General features: G+C 43.2%; 2 protein-coding genes and 1 pseudogene across 2 annotated transcripts in view; 2 read left to right on the forward strand and 1 right to left on the reverse strand.

Annotated features, from left to right (window-relative positions):
* The window catches only part of LOC115251010 (uncharacterized), a 44457-nt gene that overhangs the window by 9375 nt on the left and 11571 nt on the right, over positions 1-23511 (reverse strand). Inside the window, exons 4-7 of the mRNA XM_029841658.1 lie at positions 19678-19815; positions 19388-19546; positions 17616-17753; positions 17326-17484 (exon numbers count right to left, since the gene is read on the reverse strand). Of these exons, the coding sequence (XP_029697518.1) occupies positions 17326-17484; positions 17616-17753; positions 19388-19546; positions 19678-19815 (594 nt within the window). The remainder of the gene's footprint in view (positions 1-17325; positions 17485-17615; positions 17754-19387; positions 19547-19677; positions 19816-23511) is intronic.
* Positions 6707-9249, forward strand: LOC115251015 (synaptotagmin-2-like). The gene is made up of 4 exons (XM_029841664.1): positions 6707-7151; positions 7578-7700; positions 7790-7957; positions 8046-9249. The coding sequence occupies exons 2-4, from the start codon at positions 7653-7655 to the stop codon at positions 8220-8222; spliced, it is 393 nt and encodes a 130-aa protein (XP_029697524.1). The 5' UTR covers positions 6707-7151; positions 7578-7652; the 3' UTR covers positions 8223-9249.
* The window catches only part of LOC101075282 (synaptotagmin-1-like), a 29674-nt pseudogene continuing 16790 nt past the window's right edge, over positions 10628-23511 (forward strand).

Consider the following 23511-nt stretch of genomic DNA (forward strand, 5'->3'; position numbering starts at 1 on the left):
TCCCGCCCCTGTGCCCGACCACCCCATCCCGGGGCCCCTCCAGAGGCGCTCCTTGTCATCCACTACACCTGCACCGCAGCTATCCTGTGCCCCTTCTGACTCGCCTCCGCGTCCATTCTTCCCCACTCTCTTGAAAACTCTGCCAGCTTCGATCAAGAGAATCATGATCCATGTCGGGACAAATGACACATCCCTCCACCAGTCCGAGCTCACGAAGGATTATTTTAGAAAACTTCTGAACTTCCTGAAAACCTGTGGACTGTCTGCTTTCATCAGCGGCCCCCTCCCTACTCTTGGCCGTGGGTGTGGCCGATTCAGCCGAGTCCTCAGCCTGCACACCTGGCTTCATTCTGCCTGCCAAGCCCATAGCATTGCCCTCGTGGACAATTTTGACCTGTTCTGGAACCGTCCGTGCTTTTTTAAATCGGACGGAATTCATCCAAACCACGCAGGTAGCCGCATGCTAGCAGCTAATCTGCAAGACACCGTCCATTCCTCCCCATATGCCTGACTACTTACCTCCCCATCTCACTCAAATCCCTCTCCCTCCATGATCCACCCACTGTCAACGACCCCTCCCCAGAGCTCCCCCCGCTGGCAGATTATCCAACTGTCTCCCTCAGCCACTGGCCTCTCCAAGATTAGCTCTCCTCCCATAATAAACCACAGGAGCAACCAACTGTTCCCTATTCCCGTCCTCATAACCAACAGACACCGCTCTGGCAGAAACACCTCCCGGACTATCAATCACTCAGTCTTAGCCAGCCCATCCGTCCAGGCTCTGACTCACACCAAACTTGAAGACACTTCTGTCAGCTTCGGACTTCTTAACATCCGCTCACTCACGAACAAGGAACACCTCATCCACGATCTCCTAACTGACCGCAATTTCAACTTTCTTTGTATTACCTGGCAACAACCAAATGATTTATCCTCACTCAACGACTCCACCCCACCGGACTATACATATTTTTCCCACCCCCGCTCCCACGGCCGTGGTGGTGGTATCGCAGTGATTCACCACCAGAAGTGGAAGATCCTTCCGCTTCCATCATCCTCATTTGAACATTTGGCACTTACAATCTCTGGACCCACTCCCACCGTCATTGCCACTATTTATCCCCCCCCCCAAGCCCAACAGCAACTTCCTAAATGACTTTGCCGTCTTGCTCACCCATCTATGTACACCAGGGGTGGGGAACCTCCGGCCTCCGGGCCGTATAAGGCCCGCGAGACCATTTCTACCGGCCCGCAACGCAATAAGATTGTAGTATGAATGAATAAAAAAAATCAGGAAAAAACGTATCGGCAGCCATTCATTTTCTGAGATAAAACGGACGGTAATGTTATGTCTGAGCAAAGGTCAGGGTCAGTGAACACAGCATGTGATGTACGTATTGGGCGGACTGATTGACACGGACGAAAAATTGATGTATCATGGCGACTGTCAAGAAAAGAAAGGTGGATGCAGAATGCCGTTTATTCCAGGAGAAATGGACAAATGATTTTTTCTTTGTCGAAGTAAAAGGCAAGCCAGTGTGCCTAGTTTGTGGCGAGGCGCTGGCGGTGATGAAAAAGGCAAATCTCGAGCACCATTACAGCACGAAACATGCTAAACTCGATGAGTTGAAAGGACAGATGCGTGTGGATAAAGTTAACGCTCTTCGTCGGAGTTTGGAGGCTCAACAAGCAGCTTTCATACGACCATCTTCCGACAGAGAGAATATTACACGAGCAAGTTTTGTGGTGAGTGAATTAATAGCCAAGAAGCTGAAACCTCACGCCGAAGGAGAGTTCGTGAAGGAGTAGCCGCCGCTGAGGTTCCCGCGCCGGACAAAGTAAAACTTTTTCAAAGCGTCAGTTTGTCTCGAAGAACCGTTGCAGACAGGATTACTGACATGGCACAAAATATTGAAAAAACACTGAGGGACACTGCAAGAGACTTTGAGTATTTTTCTCTGGCCTGTGATGAGACAACTGACATCACAAACACAGCGCAGCTTGCCATTTTTGTGCGTGGGATTCCCACCAAGTTTGAAATAAAGGAGGAGTTGTTGTCTTTCCAAGCCATGCATGGCACTAGTAAAGGTGAGGATTTGTTCAGTCAAGTTGTTGTGGCCATGAACAATTTTGAACTGCCATTTGAGAAGTTGAGCGGAATCGCCACTGATGGAGCACCCGCAATGGTTGGCACGCAAAAAGGATTGACTGCATTAGTCAAAAAAGAAATGAGCCGTCTGGGTCTGGATCCAAGTGATATAGTTGTGTGCCACTGTGTCATACATCAAGAGAGTCTGTGTGCACATTCCCTGAAGCTTAACAATGTGATGAAAACCGTCGTGTCCACCATAAACTTCATCAAAAGCAGAGGGCTGAACAACCGCCAGTTCAAGGAGCTACTCAGCGAGCTTGAGTCAGAGTACGGTGATCTGGTTTATCACTGTGAAGTGCGATGGCTGAGTCGTTCAAATATGCTCGAACGGTTTTATACACTGCGGGAAGAGGTCAAACACTTCATGGAGATGAAGGGGAAACCTGTCATGGAGCTCAGTGATGGCAAGTTCCTCAGTGATCTGGCCTTCATGGTGGACATCACCAAGCACCTGTCAGAGCTAAACATCAAGCTGCAAGGTCCCAACCAGCTCGTCAGCTCTCTGCTTTCAAATGTGAAAATATTTGAAGTGAAGTTAAGGCTGTGGCAAGAACAACTGGAAAGGGGAAACACTGTGCACTTTCCCACCCTGCAAGAACAAAAGCCTGATGTTATGACTGAATATGCTGGTGAATGTGCAAAACTCGTTCAGGCATTTGATGAGAGGTTTCATGATGTGAAAAACATACAAAGGGAACTAGACATGTTTGCTACGCCATTTAATGTGCAACCATCTGATGTACCAGACAAATTCCAAATGGAAATAATTGAGCTGCAAAACAACAACGAACTCAAAGCTAAGTACAACAACCTCTCTCTACTGGACTTTTACAAACTGTACGTTAGTGCTGAGGATTTTCCCATCTTGAGGAGACATGCCCTGAAGTTTGCATCTCTGTTTGGGACAACGTACTGCTGTGAACAGTTCTTTTCAAAACTGACACTTGCAAAGACTCGCTTCCGCTCAAGACTGACTGACCCAAACTTGGAAAACCAGCTTCGAGTGGCATCATCATCACTGCCAGCTGACATTAGATGCCTCTCCAAAGAGAAGCAGTTCCAACCATCGCATTAGGTGTAGAAATGCAGCAATTATTGTTATTATTATTGTCTTTATTACCTCCGCCAAGGAGGTTATGTTTTTGCCGGCGTTTATCTGTCTGTCTGTCTGTTAGCAAGTCTGTCTGTTAGTTGTTGTGAGTAGAGGCCTCGAACAGGCCCTTACAGGTCTCTTGCCTCAACTCTGCACCTCTTTTTTTTATTGTTTTGTATGATAATGTAAAAATATTTAACTTGTTTGTCTATTTTTTTGGTGATTTTATATGCATGTGTGCTAAATAAATAATTCAAATTCAAATGCAGCAATCATGAGACTTAGTAACACAGTGGTTATAGACTTTTTTTCGTCTTTTTTTGCATCCCTAGGTATGTGTTCATAATAGTATGGCCCTCGGAGGACTTTATAAAAATTGAAATGGCCCTCGATATGAAAAAGGTTCCCCACCCCTGATGTACACTATCTCCAAACATAATAATACTAGGGGACTTCAATATCCACATGGACAACACCAATCTGCCCCGCACCAAAGACTTTTTATCATGCCTGGAGAGGTTTGGACTGCATAATTTTATCAACTTCCCAACGCACACTAAAGGACACACTCTGGACCTTCTCTGCTGCTCTGGTCTCATCCCCCTCTACTGCACTGCTGATTATCTCCATGTCAGCGACCATTTCCTCATCTCTTTCAGCACTGCACTCCGCCACTTCAGAGTTAAGTCACCACGCTTTATCTCATTCCACAATTTGAAAAACATCAACATTGACACCCTTAGTTCCCACATTAATGATATTATCATCCCAGACTGTTTCACTACCACCGACGAAATCACATCCCACTACAATACTAGTTTAAAGAACATCCTCAACTCCCTCGCCCCAGCCAAAACACGCTCTGTTTCGTTCTCCACAACTGCCCCCTGGTTTACCCTTCATCTCCGCTCCATGAAAACCAAAGGCCCTCAAATGGAAAGACTTTATAAGAAAACTGGACTCCTGATCCACAAGCAAATGTACATTGCCCACATCTACCAATACAAGGATGCAATTCACCAAGCCAAGACAAAATACTACTCTGCCCAGATCTCCTGCAACAAAGGAAACACCAGATCTCTTTTCACACTTCTCAACAGAACTATCCAGCTACCTGACTCCCTACCTCCTCACCTCTATTCAACTGACACCTGTAACTCCCTAATGTAGTTTTTCAAGAACAAAATCCTAAACATTCACCATCACCTAGACACAGGCTCACTTCCCGCTCTCCAGCCCGGACCTCCTCCCAGCCCACCAACTAATCTGCCTCACCGTCATCAATTCTCCAGTTTTCTTCTCCCTAAAAATCTTGACATCGATGCTCTTATCCGGAAATCCAAACCAACATGTCAGCTGGATCCCCTACCCACCAATCTGGTCAAATCTTGCCTCCCTACTGTGCTCCCCCTCATTTCTGCCATCATTAAATCGTCACTTTCGACTGGAACTGTTCCCTCATCCCTCAAAACGGCAGCCATCATCCCAATCCTGAAAAAAACAGGCTCAGACCCCAATATTTACAACAATCTCCGTCCCATTTCTAATCTACCTTTCATTTCCAAAATCCTTGAAAAAGTAGTCGCCTCTCAACTACACACCCACCTAGCACATAACTCCCTTTATGACCCCTTCCAATCTGGTTTCCGCCCCCGCCACAGCTCTGAAACTGCTCTCATATAAATAACCAACGACCTTCTCACTGCAGCTGACTCTGGTTCACTTTCCATCCTTATCCTCCTCGACCTTACTGCAGCATTCAACACCATCTCCCACCCCATTCTACTCCGTAGACTCTCATCCATCGGCCTTGCCAAGACCCCCCTTCAGTGATTCCATTCGTACCTCTCAGGCCGCACACAGTTCATCCAGCTCAAATCATTCAAGTCCAACCTCTCCCCAGTCACTTCAGGCGTGCCACAGGGCTTAGTCCTGGGACCCTTGCTATTCATTATCTATCTTCTTCCCCTTGGCGCCATCTTCTGCAAATTCAACATCCAATATCACTGTTATGCAGACGACACTCAACTGTACCTTTCAAGCTCGCCTAACTCCTCACTCCCACCCTCCTCCCTCCCCACCTGCTTAGCTGAAATCAAAGCCTGGTTCTCGTCCAACTTCCTTAAATTAAACAGTGATAAAACTGAAGTGCTCCTTGTAGGGATGAAATCATCACTCTCAAAAGTTGCCAGTTTCTCCATTCCCATTGACACCTCCTTGGTCTCCCCCTCCCCTCAAGTTAAGAGTCTGGGCGTCATCCTTGACAGCACTCTCTCATTTAAATCCCACATCAGCCATACCACTCGGGCCACCTATTTCCATCTCCGACAAATAAATCGACTTCGTCCCTCCCTCTCCCCCAACACCACCTCCATCCTCGTCCATAGTCTTGTCACCTCACGTTTAGATTACTGCAACTCCCTCCTCATCGGTCTCCCTCAAAAATCTCTCCACAAGCTACAACTGGTCTACAATTCAGCTGCCCGCATCATCACCAGAACCCCATCTTCCCACCACATCTCCCCCATCCTACAACAACTCCACTGGCTTCAAATTCACTTTCCAGATCCAGTACAAAATCCTTCTACTCACCTTCAGAGCCATCCATAAACTCCCCCTCCTTACCTGTCTGACCTCCTCCACATTACCATTTCAACACGCCCCCTCAGATCCTCCTCCTCCCTCAACCTCACTGTGCCCCCTGTCTACCTCAGGTTGGTGCTATTGCAATTGTTATTGAAATCTTAACTGTGAAGCTGATGATGATTTTAAATTGTAAATAGTTTTTAACTGTTGCATAGATGTACTGTAAAGTGTCCTTGGGTGTCTTGAAAGGCACTTTGAAAAAAAATCTATTATTATTATTATTATATGCTGGAAATCCTGCTCCAGATACACACACACGCGAAATCTCTTCATAATATTTTGAGTTCAGAAGGATGCCGGCTGACAAATAAACTTATTTCTGAGGTAATTTAAAATTGTATTACAATAAAGTAATGCCACTTAGGGTGATGTCATCTGCAGTTGTTGTTCCTGTATTGGATGCAGCCTCTTTTATACTTTGAAATGACATTCACATACATGATATGATGTGAGACACTGGATGAATGAAAACCTTTTACAAGTGAATGATGCAAAAACAAATTCTTCCAGCTGGTCCAAAAACTCGGAGGCACCGTTTCAGATTAACTTCCTTTCCTGTGAAACGTCGTGATATATAAAAACACACCAGATTCGAGATGTTATTGCACGTAATGTGCTTTCTTTTGTTTTTGTGAAGCACACATATGAAATGAGCTATATAAACTGATTTTAATTGAATTGCAACATAATTTCACATGCAAGAAATAATGTGACATTTGTGTTATACTGTGTCACTAATTGAGCTTAAGGGAGCATTTATAATACATTAACGGTGTGTTTCTAGTAATACAGTTGACCTGCTTATTTTCCCCAAAACCCTGTATCAAATTTTTTTTAAAAGTCCTGAGAGATTGGGTTGCTCAAATGATTCTCCATTTTTCCCCGCTTGTATCCACATAATTAATGGTAACTTGAGAGCTGAAAACTGTTGCTGCAATCTCCCTCTCTCTCTTTCTTTCTCTCTCTCGCTCTCAAACAAACACACCTATACACACACACCTGTATGTAGAAGTCAGAGTGATGACAGAGGTGCATGTTACCTGCCAATTGAGGTGTGCGTTATTCAGTAACAGTTGGTGCTGGGTTGGCTTTCCAGAAACGACCGTGATGGCGTTATAAACCATTTTTCCTTCCTTTATTACTGAAATGCACCGTTAAGGTTTCACGACCTCTTTTCGGACTCTGAGATGAACTTAAATTTCACATTGAAAAGATTTCTTCTGTTGTCTTTTTCTGTCTCCCACTTGTTTCTGCTTGAGGGTGAGTAATACCTAACTTTATATAGATAATAACAGTGAATGGTAATAATAAAAATACCTGTATTACTTTTATTTGTCATTTGAAATCTAAAATGTATAGATACTTCTTCATTACATCCTTCTGGGTTTATTTTAATATTTTTTTTATACATAAGCGCTCTAAAAAATTGTGTTTAGGAGCTCAGAGTCGGCTTTCAGTTGCAGATGGAGGACTGAAACGGTAAGCCATTGCGACTTCAAAAATTTAATTTCTTTAAGATATTCGAACAGACATGGTAATAATGTAATCTCCCTTTTTTAAAAAAAACACATGTTGAATATAGAGAGAGAAACAACACAGTAAATGATCTTCTGATTAAATTTTATACTTCATATCTGTGCCTGTGTGTGTGTCTATGTGTGTGCTCGTGTCTGCGCATGCGTGCAGCTTGTCCACCCATTTAAAGATGAAGAGAACCAAGAAACTGCACTGTCGGGAAAAGCGCCCCAGGAGACGGAGAAGATGGGCAGGCTACATTTCACTTTAGATTACAATTTCACAGATAATATGGTGCGATGACTGTTTGTTTTTTTTTCACCCTCTGTCAGCTGTAAGCCCGCACCCTTTAAATTCTCAGCCTATGTTTTTTCCTTTGCTAGCTGGTTGTAGGTATCCTGCAGGCTGCTGAGCTGCCAGCGATGGATGTGGGGGGAAGCTCTGACCCCGACATTAAACTCTACCTCCTCCCGGACAAAAAGAAAAAGTTTGAAACTAAAGTTCTCAGGAAAAACCTTGATCCCAACTTCAATGAGACTTTCTCATTTAAGGTAAAGGCGCTATAAAACAATAAATAAACAAAATAAAATAGAATTTCAGCACGAGATGTTTATTGTGCATTAATGTGCTGCCCTATAGGTACCCTACACCGAGCTTGGTGGCAGGAAGCTGGTGATGACCGTGTACGACTTTGACCGTTTCTCAAAACATGATGCTATAGGAGCTGTGAAGATACCAATGAGCACCGCTGATTTCAGCCAGTCTCTTGAACTGCTACAGAAAGCAGAGAAGGAGGAGGTGGGAGCAAATAATTAAACAAATGAGATCAGACCTCCACCAGAACAGTTGCCTAAAACTGTGAAGAGAGACAAGTCTTCTCCTGCAGACAGCCAAGATGAATACGAAGTGGAGCAGCACAGCGGCAGCAGTGGATCAAGCACGGCAGAGTCGCCTCATCCAACCCGTGACCACGGCCACAAGTACATCGCCTTGCATCAATCGTCTACCACCCCCCGTGCAGTACCTGCACCCCCTTGTGCCCTCATATCAGCACCGCTGATAAAATCGGCTGGAAGCCATGCACCTGTTCCCCTGTCACCCTTAGTGAGGGGCATAGAGAGGTTGGCAATTGCTCCAGCGTCCCTGCCAATCAATGCGTACAGCTGCACAGTGACGCCAGCACTCCCTTCAGCCGTTTCATCTACATGGCCACCTAGCCAAATGGGTGCCTCCATCACCCAGATATCGCAGTTGACTCCTCAGCCCATATTTCAGCCTCCAACCCAACTAATGCCCGGGCTCCCCGCACCAGCGTTAGCCACTTTGCAACCAGGCCACATAGGTGCCTCCATCACCCAGACGATACCTCAGCTGTCCCCACAGCAAGTATCTCAATCTCCAATCATCTCTCAAAATCAACCAGCATTCACACCACCCGTGCTCCAGGTTTCAACAGGGGCAAATGGATACCCTTCATCTTCAAATTATTTACCACCAGTTCCTCATCAGTACGGCAGCATTAGTCAGCAACCATCCACCCTCCAGCTACCTCAACAGTATCATCCATATCAGCACCAACCACAACCAACCGCATCAGCCTTTCCCATTTACCCAGGCTACCCAAGTACGCCACAAGCACCACCATTTGTGCATCACCCTCCAACCCAACCTGTCCCCGTGCCCAGACTCCCTAAACTGGAGCATGACAGCGAACGAGAGTTCACAGATCTCAAGATGGCCCTTGACTATCTCCTTGGTCCCCATCCACAGCTATCGGAGTATTATAAATACCGAGCACTCATGGAACAGCTTGTCCTTGAAGAGGCCCGACTAATCGCCCAGTCATGACGACATCATGCCCAACCGTAGTCAGCAGCAATGCAAGCTTTGCAACAACAGTACGGGCAACCCCATCAACTGGCCCAGAGTGAGATCGCTGCCCTGCTGAACTCACCTGATGTTAGGTCAGGTGACACTAAGGCATTCCAGACGGAAGTGGTGAATGCCACACAACAGTCCATGCTTGGGTCAGTCTTGCAAGACCCAATGGCACCTTCCGCAAGTTATAGAGATGCTGAACTACAAGTCTTGAGAACCTGCCAAGCGGACAGCTTCCCTGATGAGGTCAAGGCTCTTCGGAAGGGGAAACAGGTGTCTTGTAACAGCCGACTAAGCTGTCTCTCACTAAGCTGTCTCTCACCGGAGTGGGACTTGGCAACCGAATTGATTAGAGTTGGAGGCCGCTTCCGACGCATGGAAGAACCACGCCCAGTTGTCATTCATCCCATTGTTCTGGAACCTCATCACAAGTGGGTGAAACTCCTTATTAGAGAAATGGACAATCGGCTGTTGCATCCGGGGTCTGATCGAGTGTTTGCAGAGCTCCAACGACAGTACTGGGTGTTTCGAGGACGACAGGCGGTCAAACACATCCAGAGAACCTGCACAGAGTGCCAGAAATGGAGAGGAAAGCCATTCTACTCCACGGGATTCGACTGTTTCGGACCTTATCTAGTGAAGGTTGGACACCGTAACGAAAAGCGCTGGGGCTTGATCTTCAAGTGCCTGACGACGAGGTGTGTGCATCTAGATCTAATAAATAGCCTGGACACAGACACCTTTCTTTTGGCTCCGAGGAGATTCATCGCTCGCCGAGGAAACCCATCAGAAATTTATTCCGATCAAGGAACCAACTTCAGAGGTGCCGAAAGAGAACTGAAGGAAGCCTTTGCTGACATGGAACCACAGCTCCAGAAGAGTTCAGCTTCACATCAAATTATATTCAGATTCAACCCACCTGCATCCCCACACTTTGGTGGGATCTGGGAGCGGGAGATTCGCTCAGTCAAGAGGGCCTTACAAGTGGTGATTGGGGCCCAGGCAGTGCCTGAAAACGTGCTACTTACCGTTCTGATTGAAGTTGAAGGAATCCTCAATGCCAAACCACTTGGGTACGTGTCCTCTGATGTAGCGGATCCTGATCCAGTGACGCCAAGTATGTTGCTGATGGGGCGGCGGGATGCGTCATTACCCCAGGTGTCCTATGTCCCAGATGCCATCACCAGAAGAAGATGGCGACAAAACCAGATGATTGCAGACCATTTCTGGTCGCGTTTCATCAAAGGATATCTGCCAACCCTGCAAGTACGTCAGAAGTGGCGCATACCTACAAGCAATCTGGAAATAGGAACTGTGGTGATGATTGTGGATCCTCAACTGCAACGAGCCCAATGGCCGGTCGGGAAGATTGTGAATTTAAATGTCAGCGAAGATGGATACATTCGGGCTGCGGAGGTGAAGGTCAACAATCAAACATATCTATGTCCTGTAGCACGACTGGTTCGACTGCCAGCGCTACAAGATGACCATCAGCAGGAAGAGGCATCTACAGCAACACCTTAGGAATTCCTCCACATTACAGAATAGCCCTGCTAATCTGGGGGCGGCTGTACAGAATTCCTCCTTGTTTTTCCCGTTCTGTCTTATTTTTATCTTTATTTTATTCGGGCAGTGCTTAGGCAGCTGGGGAGGTCCTCGGGCCTTATAAATATGTTTGACGGCCATTGTTTCTTCTTGGTCTGTTGTATTGTGAACTTCTGAAGAAGGCAGCCGGCGATGCGTTGATGCCCATGCGGCATGTAAGTAATTTCCTTTGAGTACAGATGGTGATTTGTTTGCATTAAATGTATAGTTTAACCAGAAAAATTAATCGTCAGGACAGCTTGCTGAGCTAAATCAAAAGAGAATATTGTTTTTTCAAAACTCACCAGTATCTGTCTTTGCCACATCTTCCATTACTGCCTCTGCTGAGATGTAAATCACCGGGCCTGCCTTGTAGTGTATCCCCATAGTTTAGGCTGGAATGGAGTCTGAAACCACATTCTTTGCTTCAGAGCAGCCTTCGTTTCGTCCCACTTCTCCACTTCCTCCGGTACATAATCGTGTTTCATATCTGTCCTTTTCCTCTGGGAATCAAACCTTTTCACTAGCCAAGGTTTTTTGAGTATTTCTTTCATTTTTGAAGCTCTTGAATTTGACCCATATAGATGTTGGTGGGGCTTCAGCTGGAGATTTTGTGGTGAGTGCCCTCTCAATATTTAAAACTGCTCCCAGGCTTTAATTAACATATCTTCAATAAACGGGTCCATTTGTTGAATATCTGGTACCATTTTGTTGCTAGCTTGTAATAGTCCATCTTCCATGTTGCCTTTTGTTCCCTCTTTTATGTCACACTTTAATTTCTTGGTCATAATCTTGTCCCATTTCATTTGTGTCCAAAGTCCTCCTGCAAAATGACTTTGTTTATAAAAGTCAACTGAGAACTACCTCTAACCAATTTAGCAATTTTTTTTATATATATGGGAGAATAGGACGGCTGATCTCTAGCGAATTCAGCATTTTTTTTTTATATGGGAGAATAGGATGGCTGATCAGCCTGCTGTGTTCTGATGTCCCACAGCAGCTGGACTATTGGTATGTTTGCCACCTACAAGATTGATGTGGCATTTGTATTGATCTCACAGTACACTTAAACAGCTTAGGGGTAGCGGCATTTGAGCTACCATGAACTGTCAGGATGCTGACTTTGCCGTTGATGAACAGGAAACGAGGTGGCTGGTCTGTTTTCAGGGTTTAGTAGTGGTTGTCTAAATTGCCTTGGCTGAGTAAAGCCTTGTCCTCTGCCATTGCGATTAAAGGTTATTTCTCCTGCTGCTGCTGGGGCCCTTTGTTGACAAGGACCGCTTATTCTAGGATATTGTGGTATGGACCTTATCAATACTGGCTCTGGATATGGCCAATTCATTTCTGGTGGTCTTTCAATAGGACGAAAATTTATAATTGGTCTTACCGGTTCCTGGGAGGTGCTAAAAGTGGCCTGGTATGGCTCAGGTCTCCAATATGGATAATGTCTGACCTGGCCTGGGTTCGTATCCAACTATCCAAAGGTGGTTGGCCTGTGTTGGCTTGGGCTTGGTGCTTTTTTCGCCGACGCGTATTCTGGTTACGAGACCATTGTTGTTGTTTGGTTCTTCTTTCTTCGATTCCCTGATATGGCTGGTCTGCTTTGCCTTGGGCCTGGTCGTTTCCCCATCCCTGAGGCTGTGAACTACCCCAGCCTATGGGCGGCACCTGTCTTGGCTTATTCATCAGCCTTTTACTGAAAAAAGTGACCAGAGATCCATGAAGAAATGGCATGTGTAAGTTAACAAGTAGAGTATTTACTTAAAAAGAAATGTTAGCTGCGAAATAAAACTACGTCATAGAAATTGTTCTGACAAGTCTACACTGTCCATCGGTCCGGACATCTCATCCTCTATCCCGACGCTCCTTCGGTTTAGAGTATAACGTTGTTGCTGCTGAAAATTATTGCTGAACTCTGAGGTGTCATCGTGCTGTTGATACAATGGAGCGGCACTGTGGTGCATAAAATACATTTGTTTGTTAGGATTACTGTGCTCTCAATGGGCCAGATTCACGAAACGTTCTTACAAACAAATTTGTTCTTAAGTCCCACTTACGAACATTTTACAAAGATTGTGGCATTCACCAATTTCTTCTTATCCTGGATTTATGCGTAGGTAAGAACAAATCCTACGAACACTCAGGAGTACTCTTACGCACATTTCAGTGCCGACATGTTGGCATGGTTGTGTTTTCTTCTCTTGTGGAGTTCAATAAAATTCAATATTACAATGATAATTATGTCATATTTATTTATTTCCTATTTTTGGTGATTCACGGAGAATTTTAAAATTACGTAAATGTGCCAATGACTTAACTTTAATCAACCAAATTGGAAACCATGCCAAAACTGTCTTTTTATTTGATTTTATCTTGATTTATTTTATTAGGGGATCGAGGATATGCCCTGGCTCCCTGGTTGTTGACACCACTGACCAACCCTCCGACTCCACAGGAAATTTTATTCAATCAGATGCATGCGCGCAGTCGCTCCACCATTGAACGCACCATCGGCATTTTAAAGGGGCGCTGGATGTGTTTGGACACAGAGCCACAACCCCCTGAGGATGTGCGTCCTGACGCAATGGTGGGGCCAGACTGCAGGCACGCGGTTCACGTTTGAGCGCGATTAATTGCCCGTTTGTGAATAAAATGCATTATTGTCACAATTTTAGTCTAACAGTCTTGATTCACTTCAAAAAGAAAAAATAAGAGAGACCGGTGTCAGAGCACAGCTTTTACACGTTTTTATTCTTTTTACATTCTTATTTTTTTTTACATTCTCGTTGATTTCTTTAAGCATGTTGGCTATAGTCATCAGGGTTGATGCAATTTTATCAAGCATGTTAGCCATCCTTTCTTGATTGTTCAACACGGCGTCAGAAATCAGGCGTGGAGAGGCAAGCTTTGGGCATTTTGCTGCTTTTTGCTCTGTCTACAGGGTCCTGCTGCAGTTCCTTTTATGGGCATTGGTGGGTGGTGACTTATGCTAATCATATGTTAATTAGACTCACCTGGCACGCGCTTTCAACTTACGAACAAATGGCATTCATCAATCTAAGAACACAGCTGCGAACAATTCTGGGGTTTACGAACGCGTTGGTGAATCCAACGTAGGGTTTTCTTAAGGAACTTCTTAAGAACAACTTAAGAAAGAATCTAAGAAGATTCTTAAGAACATATTGGTAAATCTGGCCCAATATTTCTAGTTCAACATCCTTCCTGTTTTAACCCGATGCCATTTTACAAAGACTTTTATCCACACATAATTTATTCATTTTAAATAATTGGGAAGTCCTTAATGGGACTACATGGTGACGAAAGTTTAATCATTGTTCTGAAGATCTCTGTTGTCACCTTTCAACAGAGGAAGTGAATCTTTATGCTTGTGATTTTAATTTTCTTCAGTAATGTGTTACAAAATATCAATTATAAAAGATACAAATATCAATTATAAAGGGTATTTCTACTGCTGCTGATGGGGCCCATTGTTGCCAAGGACGGACTGTTCTAGGATAAGGTGGTATGGGCCTTCTCAATGCTGTCTCTACACATGGCCAATTCATTTCTGCTGGTCTTTCAAAAGGAATACATTTGGTTTTAATTGGTCTTAGCGGTTCCTGGGAGATGCTAAAAGTGGCCTGATATAGCTCAAGTCTCCCATTTGGATTATAGTTGACTTGGCCTTGTTTCTGCATGCAACTAACCAAAGGTGGTTTGGTGCTTTTTTTTGCCAAAACCTCTTTATGTTGTCATACCAGTGTTGTTGTTCGGTTCTTGTGACTTCGCTGGGCTACTTTCTTTCGAAGCCCTGATGTGGCTGGTCTGCTGTGCCTTGGGCCTGGTCGTTTCCCCATCCCTGGGCCTGGTCGTCGCCCTAGCCTTGGGCCTGGTCTTCTCCTCATCCCTGGGCCTGGTCGTCGCCCGAGCCTTGGGCCTGGTCGTCTCCCCATCCCTGGGCCTGGTCGTCGCCCGAGCCTTGGGCCTGGTCGTCTCCCCATCCCTGGGCCTGGTCGTCGCCCCAGCCTTGGGCCTGGTCGTCTCCCCAGCCTTGGGCCTGGTCGTCTCCCCAGCCTTGGGCCTGGTCGTCTCCCCATCCCTGGGCCTGGTCGTCTCCCCAGCCTTGGGCCTGGTCGTTTCCCCATCCCTGGGCCTGGTCGTCTCCCCAGCCTTGGGCCTGGTCGTTTCCCCATCCCTGGGCCTGGTCGTCGCCCCAGCCTTGGGCCTGGTCGTTTCCCCATCCCTGGGCCTGGTCGTTTCCCCATCCCTGGGACTGGTCGTTTCCCCATCCCTGGGCCTGATCGTTTCCCCATCCCTGGGCCTGGTCGTTTCCCCAGCCTTGGGCCTGGCCGTTTCCCCAGCCTTGGGCCTGGCCGTTTCCCCATCCCTGGGCCTGGTCGTTTCCCCAGCCTTGGGCCTGGCCGTTTCCCCAGCCTTGGGCCTGGCCGTTTCCCAAGCCTTGGGCCTGGTTGTTTCCCCAGCTTTGGTCCTGGTCGTTTCCCAATCCCTGTGGCTGTGAACTGCCCCAGCCTATGGGCTCCTCCTGTCTAGGCTCATTCGTCGGCCTTTCACTGAAAAAAGTGACCAGAGATCCATGAAGCAATGTGTCCAGCATGTGAGAGTTAACATGTAGAGTATTTACTTAAAAAGAAATGTTAGCTGCGAAACAAAACTACATAATAGAAATTGTCCTTACACGTCTCCAGTATCCATGGGTTCGGACATCTCATCCTCTATCCCGACGCTCCTTTGGTTGAGAGTATACCATTGTTGCTGCTGAAAATTATTGCTGAACTCTGAGATGTCATTTTGCTGTTGATACAATGGAGGGGCACTGTGGTGCATAAAATACATTTGTTTGTTAGGATTACTGTGCTCTCAATATTTCAAGTTCAACATCCTTCCTGTTTTAACCCCATAGCATTTTGAAACTACTTTTATTCATGTATAATGTATTCCTTTCACATATTTGGGAAGTCCTTAATTGGAGAACATGGTGACTAAAGTTACATCATTGTTGTAAACATCTCTGTTGTCACCTTTTAACAGAGGAAGTAAATCATTATGCTTGTGATTTTAATTTTCTTTAGTAGTGTGTCACAAAATGTCAATTATAAAAGATAAAATTATCAATTAAAAAGGTTATTTCTACTGCTGCTGATGGGGCCCATTGTTTCCAAGGACGGACTGTTCTAGGATATTGTGGTATGGGCCTTCTCGATGCTGTCTCTGGACATGGCCAATTCATTTTTGCTGATCTTTCAAAAGGAAGAAATTTCCTCATTGATCTTAGCGGTTCCTGGGAGATGCTAAAAGTGGCCTGATATAGCTCAGGTCTCCCATTTGGATAAGGTTTGACCTGGCCTGGTTTCTGCATCCAACTACCCAAAGGTGGTTTGGTGCTTTTTTTTGCCAAAGCCTCTTTATGTTGTCATACCAGTGTTGTTGTTCAGTTCTTGTGACGTCGCTGGGCTGCTTTCTCTCAAAGCCCTGATGTGGCTGGACTGCTGTGCCTTGGGCCTGGTCATTTCCCCATCCCTGTGGCTGTGAACTGCCCCAGCCTATGGGCTCCTCCTGTCTCTGCTCATTCGTCGGCCTTTCACTGAAAAAAGTGACCAGAGATCCATGAAGCAATGTGTCCGGCATGTGAGAGTTAACATGTAGAGTATTTACTTAAAAAGAAATGTTAGCTGCGAAATAAAACTACATAATAGAAATTGTCCTTACATGTCACCAGTATCCATGGGTTCGGACATCTCATCCTCTATCCCGACGCTCCTTCGGTTGAGAGTATACCATTGTTGCTGCTGAAAATTATTGCTGAACTCTGAGATGTCGTTTTGCTGTTGATACGATGGACCGGCACTGTGGTGCATAAAATACATTTGTTTGTTAGGATTACTGTGCTCTCAATATTTCTAGTTCAACATCCTTCCTGTTTTAACCCAATAGCATTTTGAAACTACTTTTATTCATGCATAATGTATTCCTTTCACATATTTGGGAAGTCCCTAATGGGAGAACATGGTGACTAAAGTTAAATCATTGTTGTAAACATCTCTGTTGTCACCTTTTAACAGAGGAAGTAAATCATTATGCTTGTGATTTTAATTTTCTATAGTAGTGTCTCACAAAATGTCAATTATAAAAGATAAAATTATCAATTATAAAGGTTATTTCTACTGCTACTGATTGGGCCCATTGTTGCCAAGGACAGACTGTTTGAGGATATTGTGGTATGGGCCTTCTCAATGCTGTCTCAAATTTATTTCTGCTGATCTTTCAAAAGGAAGAAATTTTCTAATTGGTCTTAGCGGTTCCTGGGAGATGCTAAAAGTGGCCTGATATAGCTCAGGTCTCCCATTTGGATAATGTTTGACCTGGGCTGGTTTTTGCATCCAACTACCCAAAGGTGGTTTGGTGCTTTTTTTGCCAAAACCTCTTTATGTTGTCATACCAGTGTTGTTGTTGGGTTCTTGTGAGTTCGCTGGGCTGCTTTCTCTCAAAGCCCTGATGTGGCTGATCTGCTGTGCTTTGGGCCTGGTCGTTCCCCCATCCCTGTGGCTGTGAACTGCCCCCACCTATGGGCTCCTCCAGTCTTGGCCTTTTTGCCGGCCTTTTAATGAAAAAAGTGACCAGAGATCCATGAAGCAATGTGTCCAGCATGTGAGAGTTAACATGTAGAGTATTTACTTAAAAAGAAATGTTAGCTGTGAAATAAAACTACATAATAGAAATTGTTCTTACATATCTACACTATCCATCATTTCGGACATCTCATCCTCTATCCAGTATCTCTTTCGTTTTCGAGTATGATGTCCGGGCTGCTGGAAATTATTGTTGAACTCTGAGGTGTCATCGTGCTGTTGATACAATGGATCAGCACTGTGGTGCAAAAAATACATTTGTTTGTTAGGTTTACTGTGTTCTCAATATTTCTAGTTCAACATCCTTCCTGTTTTAACCCCGTGCCATTTTGAAACTACTTTTATTCATACATAATTTATTCCTTTCAAATATTTGGGAAGTCCTTAATGGGACTACATGGTGACTAAAGTTAAATCATTGTTCTGAACATCTCTGTTGTCACCTTTCAACAGAGGAAGTGAATCATTATGTTTGTGATTTAGATTTTCTTCAGTCATGTGTTACAAAATATCAATATTAAAAGAAAAAAATATCAATTATAAAGAGTATTTCTACTGCTACTGATTGGGCCCATTGTTGCCAAGGACAGACTGTTTGAGGATATTGTGGTATGAGCCTTCTCAGTGCTGTCTCTGGATATGGCCAATTAATTTCTTTTGATCTTTTAAAAGGAAGACATTTTCTAATTGGTCTTAGCGGTTCCAGGGAGATGCTAAAAGTGGCCTGATATAGCTCAGGTCTCCCATATGGATAATGTTTGACCTGGCCTGGTTTTTGCATCCAACTACCCAAAGGTGGTTTGGTACTTTTTTTTGGCCAAAACCTCTTTATGTTGTCATACCAGTGTTGTTGTTCGGTTCTTGTGACGTCGCTGGGTTGCTTTCTCTCAGAGCCCTGATGTGGCTGATCTGCTGTGCCTTGGGCGTGGTCGTTTCCCCATCCCTGTGGCTGTGAACTGCCCCAGCCTATGGGCTCCTCCAGTCTTGGCCTTTTTGCCGGCCTTTCAATGAAAAAAGTGACCAGAGATCCATGAAGCAATGTGTCCGGCATGTGAGAGTTAACATGTAGAGTATTTACTTAAAAAGAAATGTTAGCTGTGAAATAAAACTACATAATAGAAATTGTTCTTACATATCTACACTATCCATCATTTCGGACATCTCATCCTCTATCCAGTATCTCTTTCGTTTTCGAGTATGATGTCTGGGCTGCTGACAATTATAGTTGAACTCTGAGGTGTCATCGTGCTGTTGATACAATGGATCAGCACTGTGGTGCAAAAAATACATTTGTTTGTTAGGATTACTGTGCTCTCAATATTTCGAGTTCAACATCCTTCCTGTTTTAACCCCATAGCATTTTGAAACTATTTTTATTCATATATAATTTATTCCTTTCAAATATTTGGGAAGTCCTTAATGAGACTACATGGTGACTAAAGTTAAATCATTGTTCTGAACATCTCTGTTGTCACCTTTCAACAGAGGAAGTGAATCATTATGTTTGTGATTTAAATTTTCTTCAGTAGTGTGTTGCAAAATATCAATTATAAAAGATAAAAATATTTATTATAAAGAGTATTTCCACTGCTACTGATTGGGCCCATTGTTGCCAAGGACGGACTGTTCTAGAATATTGTGGTATGGGCCTTCTCGATGTTGTCTCTGGACCTGGCCAATTCATTTCTTCTGATCTTTCAAAAGGAAGAAATTTTCTAATTGGTCTTAGCGGTTCCTGGGAGATGCTAAAAGCGGCCTGATATAGCTCAGGTCTCCCATTTGGATAATGTTTGACCTGGGCTGGTTTTTGCATCCAACTACCCAAAGGTGGTTTGGTGCTTTTTTTGCCAAAACCTCTTTATGTTGTCATACCAGTGTTGTTGTTGGGTTCTTGTGAGTTCGCTGGGCTGCTTTCTCTCAAAGCCCTGATGTGGCTGGTCTGCTGTGCCTTGGGCCTGGTCGTTTCCCCATCCCTGTGGCTGTGAACTGCCCCAGCCTATGGGCTCCTCCAGTCTTGGCCTTTTTGCCGGCCTTTCAACGAAAAAAGTGACCAGAGATCCATGAAGCAATGTGTCCGGCATGTGAGAGTTAACATGTAGAGTATTTACTTAAAAAGAAATGTTAGCTGTGAAATAAAACTACATAATAGAAATTGTTCTTACATGTCTACACTATCCATCAGTTCAGACATCTCATCCTCTATCCAGTATCTCTTTCTTTTTCGATTATGATGTCCGGGCTGCTGGAAATTATTGTTGAACTCTGAGGTGTCATCGTGCTGTTGATACAATGGATCAGCACTGTGGTGCAAAAAATACATTTGTTTGTTAGGTTTACTGTGTTCTCAATATTTCTAGTTCAACATTCTTCCTGTTTTAACCCCGTGCCATTTTGAAACTACTTTTATTCATACATAATTTATTCCTTTCAAATATTTGGGAAGTCCTTAATGGGACTACATGGTGACTAAAGTTAAATCATTCAATTTTCTTCAGTCATGTGTTACAAAATATCAATAATAAAAGATGAAATTATCAATTATAAAGAGTATTTCTACTGCTACTGATGGGGCCTATTGTTGCCAAGGACAGACTGTTTGAGGATATTGTGGTATGGGCCTTCTCAATGCTGTCTCTGGATATGGCCAATTAATTTCTTTTGATCTTTTAAAGCAAAAAGTGTCCAAGTAAATGTGCTGGAGTTAGCCTTCAAAGCTAACACTTCTCTAGCATAGCTATTATGCCAAAATATTTTGATGGATTTCCTAATTTTTAAATCTATGCAATACATTTTTAAATCTATGCAATAAATTTTTAAATCTATGCAATGAATATGGCAATATTCATAGTAGCTGTAGAGAGTAAACTTACGAGTCCTGATAGTTACTTCCTTGAAGACAAGTGTCAGGTGACTGTGCACCCGGAGGCTCTGGGTTCTCCATAGGCTTTTTATTTTTAGAGAAACAACCGATCCCCATCAAACTCCTTTTCTCTAAAGCTGGCCATGAAAAAAAAAAAGTTATTGTCAGAAAACCAGCTTTAAAAACCTCATACAGATTCACATTTTGTTCCAGTCAAAAGCAATAGATCCTTAAACCCAAACAATTAAGAACAATTAATTTTGCAGCCTGTCCATACCTGCCACCTCACATGAACTATTTTACGTTCAAGAAAATGGTAAAAAACCAATTTGAAATCTTTATTTGATTCTCTAAACTTGAAAAAATTGTGGAGTCTTGCATCAAACAGATCAATTACCCACAGATTGTGATTTAAATCTGCAGAGTATAATATGAGCTTCCAAAATGTAGTAGGTTGAAAATTAAATTAAAGGTATTTTCTCCAGCTTAACATCAGCTTGGAGTGCCAAAAAGGTCACCCTCCATCCTAAACAAGGTCAAGTGAAATGGCGTTGCAAATGTTGATGCGTAAATCCGCCTCAACGTCTCCAGTAACTCCCTTGAGCAAGGCACATATTTCAAAGCATTTGTCAAATCCTGACAAGTTTCAATCAGCTCTAAGTTGGAAAGCGTTAACAGCTGATCATTTTGATGTATAAAGATGATCAGCAGATAACACTCAACAGCCACACACAGACACACACACACACACACATACATACATACATTACAAAATTTCACTGAAATCTGTTCATAATATATTGAAATCATTAAGAGCTGATCATTTTGACGAATGTTTCCTTTTCTTAGCAGTTCAATTTAAACTCCATGTTGGCCAGATCAGTTGGTGTATTATGCAGTGATAATAAATAGGAATTCATTAAACCATCACAGACGTTATAATAATGAGCAAAATAAAGTAAAGATCAATAGAAGGGCTTGTCACACAGTGTACTGTACCTGTCTATCAGCGAGTGTGGAATGAATGCCTGGAGAGGTTTTTTCCTAAGTAATGTGCTGTGCCTTGATGTCTGGTTGTTACAGTGGACATGCAGAGCAAACTTTGTGTGAGGGTTCTTACCTATTATATGTTTGCTGTCTGTAGACTGCAACACGCCACTGAAATCTACTGTTGTTTTGGCTACGGAAAAGTTATATTCAGGTTTAAAACCAATTTTATTCGGTTTAATCTTTTTTATCGAGTTCACTGGCCTCAGATTTATCGAAGTACCAAATATAAAATGAAATAAATATTATCAGCAAATAACACTCATCAGCCAACTTGTCCACCTTTGCATATATTGAGAGGTTGTGGCTAAGGTAGATATTTTGTCTTTATAGATTAATGACTTGAAAGCATCAAAGAAACTTCCAAGCCAGAATTGCAGATTTATTTTTTTTTGGTCAAGTGCCTGTATTGGACAGGTTGAACTATTATATGGGAAATCTAGTCCAGTACATCTGCTGACTGAAAAATAAGCACATAATTGAACTACAAATAAAGCTTTGTGCATGTCCATGGAGTGGGTCAAAAAATAACATAAAAGTATATAGATAGGCTGGAAATCCTGCTCCAGATACACACATGCGCGCGCACACACACATACACACACATATGCACACACAAACACACACATACATACATACAGTACATACATGAATTACAAAATTTAACTGAAATCTGTTCATAATATTTTGAAAGCATTAAGAGCTGATCATTTTGACGAATGTTTCCTTTTCTTTGCAGTTCAATTTAAACTCCATGTTGGCCAGATCAGTTGGTGTATTATGCAGTGATAATAAATAGGAATTCATTAAACCATTACAGACGTTATAATAATGAGCAAAATAAAGTAAAGATCAATAGAAGGGCTTGTCACACAGTGTACTGTACCTGTCTATCAGCGAGTGTGGAATGAATGCCTGGAGAGGTTTTTTCCTAAGTAATGTGCTGTGCCTTGATGTCTGGTTGTTACAGTGGACATGCAGAGCAAACTTTGTGTGAGGGTTCTTACCTATTATATGTTTGCTGTCTGTAGACTGCAACACGCCACTGAAATCTACTGTTGTTTTGGCTACGGAAAAGTTATGTTCAGGTTTAAAACCAATTTTATTAGGTTTAACCTTTTTTATCTAGTTCACTGGCCTCAGATTTATCGAAGTACCAAATAGAAAATGAAATAAATATTATCAGCAAATAACACTCATCAGCCAACTTGTCCACCTTTGCATATATTGAGAGGTTGTGGCTAAGGTAGATATATTGTCTTTATAGATTAATGAGTTTAAAGCATCAAAGAAACTTCCAAGCCAGAATTGCAGATATTTTTTTGGGGTCAAGTGCCTGTATTGGACAGGTTGAACTATTATATGGGAAATCTAGTCCAGTACATCTGCTGACTGAAAAATAAGCAGATAATTTAACTACAAATAAAGCTTTGTGCATGTCCACGGAGTGGGTCTAAAAATACCATAAAAGTATATAGATATGCTGGAAATCCTGCTCCAGACACACACATACACACACACATACATACACACATACATACATACAGTACATACATACATTACAAAATTTAACTGAAATCTGTTCATAATATTTTGAAAGCATTAAGAGCTGATCATTTTGACGAATGTTTCCTTTTCTTTGCAGTTCAATTTAAACTCCATGTTGGCCAATTCAGTTGGTGTATTATGCAGTGATAATAAATAGGAATTCATTAAACCATTACAGAGGTTATAATAATGAGCAAAATAAAGTAAAGATCAATAGAAGGGCTTGTCACACAGTGTACTGTACCTGTCTATCAGCGAGTGTGGAATGAATGCCTGGAGAGGTTTTTTCCTAAGTAATGTGCTGTGCCTTGATGTCTGGTTGTTACAGTGGACATGCAGAGCAAACTTTGTGTGAGGGTTCTTACCTATTATATGTTTGCTGTCTGTAGACTGCAACACGCCACTGAAATCTACTGTTGTTTTGGCTACGGAAAAGTTATATTCAGGTTTAAAACCAATTTTATTCGGTTTAATCTTTTTTATCGAGTTCACTGGCCTCAGATTTATCGAAGTACCAAATAGAAAATTAAATAAATATTAT

This window comes from Takifugu rubripes, chromosome 9, assembly GCF_901000725.2.
Source record: "Takifugu rubripes chromosome 9, fTakRub1.2, whole genome shotgun sequence".
Taxonomy (NCBI): domain Eukaryota; kingdom Metazoa; phylum Chordata; class Actinopteri; order Tetraodontiformes; family Tetraodontidae; genus Takifugu; species Takifugu rubripes.

Excerpts from the sequence above, each read along its gene's own strand:
- LOC115251015 (XM_029841664.1), top strand. The coding sequence starts at position 7,653 with ATGGGCAGGCTACATTTCACTTTAGATTACAATTTCACAGATAATATG. Across the intron at positions 7,701-7,789 it reads ACAATTTCACAGATAATATG|CTGGTTGTAGGTATCCTGCA; the intron begins GTGCGATGACTG and ends TTCCTTTGCTAG. Across the intron at positions 7,958-8,045 it reads ATGAGACTTTCTCATTTAAG|GTACCCTACACCGAGCTTGG; the intron begins GTAAAGGCGCTA and ends GCTGCCCTATAG.